The sequence below is a fragment of the Berghia stephanieae genome, chromosome 2, assembly GCF_034508935.2.
Source record: "Berghia stephanieae isolate SIO BIC M18660-M18661 chromosome 2, UCSD_Bste_1.3, whole genome shotgun sequence".
In the NCBI taxonomy this organism is placed as follows: domain Eukaryota; kingdom Metazoa; phylum Mollusca; class Gastropoda; order Nudibranchia; family Aeolidiidae; genus Berghia; species Berghia stephanieae.
Window position 1 is genome coordinate 26,666,567 of NC_088361.1, and position 9,276 is coordinate 26,675,842.

Genomic DNA, 9,276 nt, shown 5'->3' on the forward strand with positions numbered 1-9,276 from the left:
CCTGCCCACTATGGGAGGCCAGGAACCCCACCCAGACAATACTAATTTCATTCAAAGGGTTTCTCCCTACAACTTTCATTAATATGTCCGTCATAATTTATGTTAATTACTATGGACTAAATTTTGAGAATTCAATTTCAGTATTAATATTTAAAAAACAAACAATAACCTTTACCCTATTGATAGAGCATTATTGGGAGAAAAAAAAAAATCAGAAATTGCATTAAATAGCTCACCCATTCACTGAGTCAATAAAAAGACAGAAACAATATATATTTAAAAAAATGAAAATGAAAATAGGCCATTGAAAAGAATATAAATTTGCTTTGTTCAGATTTAGATGCTGATTCGTCGATATGAAGGACTAATATATCACAACCATAGGGTACAAGTACAATCAATTTTACATCAAATATGAAAAGACAAAGGAGATTCTAAAATATAATTGATTCAAATGAAAATATGAACAATCTTTTATCTCAAAGCTTTTATAATTTTCATTTGAGCTATTAGGAAAAGGCTATCATCTGTAAACCAGTTCTATTAATTATTCTATACAATACTAATTTGATAATTCTGACTTCGCAAATCAGTTGAATGGCAATAATATGCATTTTAATATTCAATAATTAATAACCATCTTAAACACACCCAATAAAACTGCCATCATTCTCTCGCTCTCTATTGATTTACTTTTATTTCACAAAATAGAATGTTATAAACTATTTTACAGCATCAAAGGTATACAATAAAAGTCTCAGCATAACTTTACTCAAATGCTTTGATTGTTAAATCTTTTTATGAAGACCAGTTGCAGTGAGATCTTGTTTAAGTTGTAAGAAGCATTCATACAAAGTAAAAAAAAATTATATATATAAAAATAAATCCAACATCATCAATTGACATAAAAAATTTCACAAAAACATGTTTTTTGGTCATTCCACTTCCTTTCTTCAATAAATACAATATGCATGTGTGTGAGTATATATATATATATATATATGTATTGAATTTAAAAGATCGAGTGGACCCTCAGAAATGAATTAAATAAAATATCATTTAAAACTATCAATAAACAGAGATGTGCAGAAGAATGGAATAATCAGATAATGGGAGGCAATATTTGAATGAGTATTACAATGTGAAATCATGGCAAAAATTTATAACTGACGACCAGTACAGGTTATGTACAATTTATTGTTCCTTCGCAAGGCAAAAGGTGCTAGAAAAACATCTTGATACACGGGAAAGAAAAGTACAAGAAGTTGGGTGATCTCTTATACATACCATGTTATCATGATCGTTATTTTGGATTTTAAAAAAAAAAGGAGTGGGGAGGGGCGGGGGTTTAAGAAAACAGCAATAATTCAGAAGTTTAATTCAAAATATTTTAGTTGCCAAATGTCACTCATCACTTTCATCACTATAAATACAGGGAAAAAAATGAAGCACCAAAGAAGATAAACTAAAGAATCAGTTCAACTGACTCATTAAATAAACAACAATGTAAACTTGTACTCATTCAATCAAAGAACTGTGACACCATATGCCTACATTTAATTCTGATCTGCAGGGCAAGCAAAACAGCTTTGTACATCTACTTGACTAATTATAAAAATTATGCAGTACATTCGCAAAATACCTTTCTTAATTTTGAAACGAGACTTTAGAATTCAAATATCAAAGAATTAACATGACCTTCAAACATCTCATAAACCTTAGACTTCTAGTAAATCTCAAGTTTGAGAACTTAAAAAAAAAATGAGGGTAATCTTAATTCTTTGATGTATGAACTTGAAAATCTCGGTTCAAAATGAATAAAGGTATTTTGTGAGTGCATGGCAGAAATAGTATTATAAGTCAAGTAGAACAGAAGCATGACCTGATGAAAGCAAGCAATTTAAGAATGGCTCGCAAATATGCATAAATACACAAAACCCTCATCATGTAACGCCAAATATTTTGACTTAAGTACAATACACTCCAGTACAGGTAACAGCATTTGGCCCCAAAAGAGATTTGTAAAATTTTCTTGTCTTTTTCCATGTATAAGGGGCACTCAAAAAGGAATCTTATCCCTCCATCACAGTAAATGATATTTTGAAGTTTTGTTAGATTGTTTTTAGGGGTTTCATGGTGCTTGCGACAAGTTTAGGTCATTTCAGCACCAGTAAAAAGGAAACTGATAACAAAGAAAAAGCAAGACAAATGGAATTGGTTCAAATTGGGAACAGAAAATTCTACGAGCAATCCACCAATATGCCAATTTTTACATTACCCAAAACCCATCTAGGCACAAGCAAAGAATCCAGCTATGAAGAGACACTCAAATGTTTACAAAGTACAACACATTTAAAACTAAAATCTATAATATTAATGAGAGATGATTTACAACTTAAAAAATATTATTTCTGAAAAAAAAAAGATAACATTCCCAACTCAGTGCCAGGTAAAAATCCTGAGCAATATTGATCCAGAAAAACCCCCCAGAGAATATGGAAAGGGAAAACCAATATGGAGGGAGGGGGGAATAGTAGATACAGTAAGTGACCTCTTGTCCACCATAGAAGGTCAGAAGACTGCACCCAAATTTTGAAGTTTCTATTGCTATAAGAATTAAAATTTACATCACTGTTTAGAGAAGCAGCAAAATAATAGTTTTTCTATATATTATAATAAATGAAGGAAAGAAATGAAAGAAAGAAAAAAAAAACGGTAAAAAGAGAAGAGGGGAGACAGAATAAAAATATCACCTGTTTTCCTTTCTTTTTGTTTCTCGTATCCTCTACTCTAATTCTAATATAAAACATACTCTACATAACCCAATTTGAGAATGAATCAATTTATAAAAGGAATCAAAATATTCCATCATGGAAATGGCCTTATTGGCATATTGTTATACATGTCCCAATAATTGTCAAGATAACCAATAATTTCTTGCTTTAGTTTTATGTTATGAAGTAACAAAAATGTGAAATAAATATGGGAGGTAACACATCCATTTATTCACTCCAAAGTGAGTAAGTCAGCGATTCATGTTTCATAGATTTGCACAATGTTCTATAGTGGTCCTTCTTTCAGATCAATAAGGCCCATGGAGCTAGAGTTCACCCAGGTTTCTATAGCATTAAATGGACAATAGCAATTGCCCTTTGGATAGGACGGTAGTCTATCACAAAGTACTCTCCACCAGATACAGCTACCCAATCACTGCTACAAGGGGGGAAGGGATGTAAAAAATTATCTAAAATTCATGTAGGATTAATCTGTCTCTTTGGGTGTCAAGTGAATGCTCTCCCAATTGAACTATCTGGACCCTCCATAATATATTGTCATATTCTGTAATCCCTATTTCAATTCAACACCACTAAAAATGCTTCTGGTAGATCAAATTATTACTATTCAGATGAATATTTGACGTAAAATGAAGCTGTTCATGGTCCCTGGTATCAATTTATTGGGTACTGGAATAGACGACTAGCTTTTCGTTATTCCCAATAAAAAGCTAAATGAAAAAAAAAAAACAACAAAACAAAACAAACAAGAAAAACCTTACAGTAATTAATAATAGCATATAAGAATTCAAATCAATAAATGAATTAAAATACTAATCCTCTTGTTCAAAAGTACAGACTCTATATATTTTTTTAAAATATTGTAATCCAAAATCTATAACATTATAAAAAGAAACAAACAAAAACAAAAAACAAAACCATTCATCAATGTTTGATTTCACAATTCCGCAATTTACACAAGATCAAAGCATGTTTTCACATTATCAGGAAAAAAAAAGTTTATATTTTCATTTCAATAAGTATGATGTAAAGGCTACTTTACCAACAAATACTAAAACTAATGGGTTGAAGAATTAGCAATGGGCAGTAGGGCATAAATATGTACTTCAAGTCTTCACAGCTCCAGACCAACCCTACCACTCGAATGCATCGAGCGTGTAAAAATACGTAAGAAACAAGAGATTCTTGACTTACATTAATGCCTGATAACCAAAAAACTGGAGAGATTTATTATGTTCTCACGGTCAAGCTCTGAATACTTGCTCAAATTGGATAGCTGGGAATTGACTTTATTTGCATATTTTGGACAAACAATCTTATTAAAATTTTCTGGTTGGCAAGTCTCAAGTGTTGTATAACTAAACACTGAGAATGAAAAAAATAAATTACTTAGTCAGTGAACAACCCAATTGTGAAATCTTGTAAGCAATTGGAGACTAGATGGAGTTGGATCGGGCAAGTGACCTGTTTAAAAAATGTATGTGAAGTTGGTCTATAAAAGAGGGAAAGAAAGAAAAAAAAAAGTGAAAAAAACATTACTCAATGGTCTGCATTATGTATTGTCATGTGTGAAATTTCTTTTGTAGTTGTAGGGTTAAAGAGACAATAATGAAACATATACACCTTCGAAGGCGTAAAATTTTAATACATTTTCAAAGTTTAATAAAGAAAAAGAAAATGAGAGATTGTTCTGTCTTTAGATTTTAGGGGTTCCACAACACTTGCAACACATCACGGTCATTCCAATGGAGTTTTAAGGAAGATGATTGGAAAGTCAAAATGATGGACCTGCAGTATAAAGCTTCCAAGAAAAGTAAGGGGACCAGTTCACACAAGGAAAAGAGGAGGAATCCAAGAGGAATTTATTTATGTGTGTAGCTCATCATAGATCAAAGAAAAGGAAGATTAACAGGGTTATAAGAAACACGAAGAGAGATATCCCATGGGAGGAAGGAAAGAAAAAGAAAATAGAGAGAAAGGCAGAGCGAGAGAGAGAGAGAGAGAGAGAGAGAGAGAGAGGGAGAGAGAGAGAGAGAGAGAGAGAGAGAGAGAGAGAGAGAGAGAGAGAGAGAGAGAGAGAGAGAGAGAGAGAGAGAGAGAGAGAGAGAGTGTGTGTGTGTGAAAGAGTGTCTATAAAATCAGAAAAATGAAAAAAAATAAAAATGGTGAAAAATCAAGTTCATTGAAATGGTCTTGGAATGTATTATCCTTGGATGCGAGACAAGACAACAAATGTATCAATATGCATAAACCCCATAACGATTGGAGATTTTATACCATTAACAAGAGTGGAGAGCAGAAGATGAGATTAAAAAAAAAAAAAGATTCAAATAAATTATTAATAATGAGTAAATCCGAAGCAAATTCAATGATCAGGTTACAACGCTTGCAACTGCATTCACTCAAACACACACAAGCAAAAGAATTAGGTCTCAACATTTAGCAAAGTCACAAAATGTGTTAGGAGGAGATGAGAACAAATACAATAGTTACATCAATGTATAAAATAGACAATTTGAATGAATGAAAGAATGAATGAATTATAATTATAGTACGAAACAATACAATTCCAATGAGAAAGGATCATATGAATCTTAGCTGAATTCATCAAATTTTTAGATAAATAAACAAAGCACTCACAGAGGAAGGAAATGTGCTTCAAATTTACTACTGTAACAACTCGCAAATTTTGGGAAGATCTTAGGCTTTTAAGTAAATCTTCGATCACAGACTTAGTAATAACATCAAAGATAATTCTAACATAACTTTATATTGGACGATTATATATATGTACAATTGTCGACAGTAGATGCTGCCATTTTTCTTAACTATTCATCTTCAAATGAATTCATAACAATGGAAATTGAGACAAAGGTCACAAAAAATGAACACAATACTAGGACACGATAGTAAATAATTTTTTTTTTTAAATCCAAAACAAAACAAAGAAAAAAAACAAAGAAAAAAAAAACAACAAAAAACAAAAGAAAACGAGAGAAAGCAAATAGAACGACTTATGCGCATAATCACATAATCAATCACTCATATCAACATTGTGTAAAGAACTGAATTACATACAAAAATGATCAAAAACCTAAGCTGAGTAGCACAGTAGTAAATTTGAAGCACTTACACTTTACGAGAGAGAAAAACTGATAAAATATCACACCACCCTTTCTTCAGCTGACGGAGATAAGTCAATTTTCATAGTCGCCTGCTGACCTTGAACTTGAGAGGGTGCAGGAGTGTCACTGGCTGCAACAGAAATGTCTAGATCTTCTGTAGCTGCTGGCAAAGATGCATCAACATCTCCACTACCTAACCCTGACCTGCCTGTGATATCAGTTGTCTCTTCCGTAGTTCCTTCCTCTGTGGCCTCATGTCAATTGATTGCCAGTTCCACATCTACAAATTGTTTCAGTCTCTCAAGGTACTGGCCGTACAATTCCACATCATTGTGTCCCGCCCCTACAACCCACAGTGGTTCAACAGTACGGGGACAACGTTCATAAATGGTAAGGCCATGAGAAAAGTCAATCACCTCATCATCTGTTCCATGAATAACCAGCACAGGGGACGTGATTTTTGGCACTTTATCAATGCTGGAATGAAGGAAAAAGAGAAACCCTATAATTAATGGAATATTGACAATAATCAAACTAAATGGATTAATAATTATGTCAATGAGATTTGGATGAATTTTGTAAATAGGAAGTAAAAAGTATAGTACAATTCAAGCCATTTAACAGCACAGTTGTGATGAAACTGCTCGATTTAATTGGAGTCGAGAGGTGAATAAAGCATTCTGAATAGCATAAACATTGGAAACATATAACATATGGTATGCAACAAAAAGTCTCATGTAATAGGAAGAAAGAGGCCTTTGGTATTTTTGCTACTTAATTGAAAAGAGAGAAATGATATAAAGGCTAGAGAGATGATTCAGCTGCTGGGGTTGGACCCAATATTGACAAAGCATAAACCATTCCATGGCACCACACTGCCTGTATAAAAGGGTTTTACTGATGTTATGAACATACTGCTTAAATTATGTGTCTAAAAAGACCCCCTCCCTCCTTTCAGTATACAAAGAAAACATGACAAACGAACGTCTCTCTCCTTTTCATCTATCTATCTATAGTGGTTTTCGGTTTATCGAAACTTGGGTAACAGAAACAAAAAGGGAAAAATAACATTTTGATTTCCTTTCGGTTTAGCGGTCTTTTCTGTTTGACTGGTTTTTACAGTATTTTATTTAAAAACGTTATTTTTCCTTTTATCTATATATTCATCTTCTTTAATTTTTGTTATATTTCAGTAATGGTCAGAATATTGAGTGTGATTTAAACAGACTAAGTCCTTTTCAGTGAGAGTGCTTAGACATGCATGTACACACAACAAAGTGTTGTCAGGTGGTTTATATATCGCCCTTAAAATGTCTGAAATTCCACTTTAGGCGTCACTTCAATTACTACTTGTACTACTAGTAGTGGATATACCGAGTTAAAGTGATATTATCCAATGGAAAAAAGAAATTTATCTATATTAGACCAGAAAAACGGCTTGTTTTAAATAATTTTATCAATTTAGATTTGCAATCGAGATACAGCTGTGCAGCCATGTTCAAAAGTTTTACCATAACTTTAGATCTCCCAGATTTTATCTGTATCACTCAAAAGCAGCCAAATTAACTATTAAAAGTAGCTGAAATATTTTTAGTATTAAACTCTCTTTATCGCCACTAGAGAAAGCAGCATAACAATCTTTGGGATTTTTTTTGTCAGTTTTCCTCCAGATATTCCGCCAAATGACAAATTTTCAGAACAAGAATATTTAGGCTTTTATCTTTGTTTTAACCTTTGTATTTAAATAATTCTTTTTACATTAATTCTATCTTATAGTTTTTAGATATAACTTGAAACATTTACTAATAGGTATAAGTCTTTTAAATTTTAAAGCACCACTTGTGGATATTATCTATATTAAATTTTATTCCATACTTCCTCATGAAAATGTCTCAACTGTCAAAAATATTGTGTTTATATATGACTCCCGATTATTTCAATTTTGAATCTATTGAATACTTATGTATCATATTTGATATCAAGATGTATACTATTGCTTAATAATGATGCATTATAAATAACCGATGAATTTGATGTATGATAGCGGGCCTTCCCAGAGTAGCGCCTATATGGATGTTCTTCTCACCAAATGATATGCAGAATACGAAATCTAATTGATGACGAAATATGTAAAACACTTCCATGCCCTTGTTACCAGCCGCTTGGATTATTGGATTGTAACGCTTTGCTGTACGGCTTACCTAAAACATCGCTGAAAGACTACAGTTGATGCAAAACAAAGCTGCTCGCATAGTTAAAAGGATAAAGCCCTTGGACTAGTTGATTATCCATAATGTATTTAAGTTATAGTTACACAAGAGTTAATTAAATTCTCATTCATCTTAATTGTTTCAGAGCCCATTGCCATCTTGTGTGTCATTGTCACATTTGATCATAATAGAGTTAAAGGACTAAATAGTGTTGACACTTATTTATGATAAATATAACCCTTAAATATCTTCCAATAGAGAAAAAAATAACATACAAAATCGCATGTTTTGCTTACAATTGCCTTCACCATACGTCACCTGAATACCTTGAATGCCAATATAAACCTACTCAATCTCTGCGAACTGCCAGTTCTTTGCTAATGGAGAAAAACATCCCAAGAACAAAGTTTGCTGAGCATGGTTTTGTATTTTTGACTCCAATATATTGTACAATATATTGTAAAGCACCACTGAGCACTATTTGTGGATGGAAGTGACAATTGCCAAGGAGTCAGTCCTAGGTAGTTGACGGTTCATCAACTGCCAAGGAGTCAAATTGGAACTCTTCAGCTGCATGTGGTGATTTCAGTCGAGCCTTGATTTGTGCGCATATGAATCTCGAATCCTGTCACTTTCTTCCAATCATTCATTCCTTGTCAATGGTCGTGGAAATGGCAGAGTCTACACTCGTTGGCATTTGTTTTTAATTTTAATAAGTCTTTTCATGAATTCCAAGACGAGTTAACATCATATCAAAACAAAAATTACTGTTGTTTTTGGATTCAGTGAGAAAAAAACAAAACAGAAGGATGAAGTGACAAATCCCTGTCAAGTCCTAGATTTTAAAAAAAGTATAGGAAATTATACTGCACACAGAAACAATTCACGTAAAACATTTTTGTAACAAGATCAATCCTTGGAATTTAATCGTAAATAGCTAATAGACGATTTACCAACTGGCACGGTCTGAGGCAAAAAGAGGAAATGTGTGTGTGTGTGTGTGTGTGAGAGAGAGAGAGAGAGAGAGAGAGAGAGAGAGAGAGAGAGAGAGAGAGAGAGAGAGAGAGAGAGAAAGAGAGAGAGAGTGAGAGAGAGATAGAGAGAGAAAAGAGAAAATGACAGAGACAGACAACGAAAAAGAAGAGA

General features: G+C 32.8%; 1 protein-coding gene across 1 annotated transcript in view; it reads right to left on the reverse strand.

Annotated features, from left to right (window-relative positions):
* Positions 1 to 5,712: 5,712 nt before the first annotated feature.
* Positions 5,713 to 9,276, reverse strand: part of LOC144964592 (alpha/beta hydrolase domain-containing protein 17B-like) — a 4,763-nt gene continuing 1,199 nt past the window's right edge. Inside the window, exon 2 of the mRNA XM_078899042.1 lies at positions 5,713 to 6,397. Coding sequence (XP_078755168.1) covers positions 6,178 to 6,397 — 220 coding nt within the window. The 3' untranslated portion in view covers positions 5,713 to 6,177. The remainder of the gene's footprint in view (positions 6,398 to 9,276) is intronic.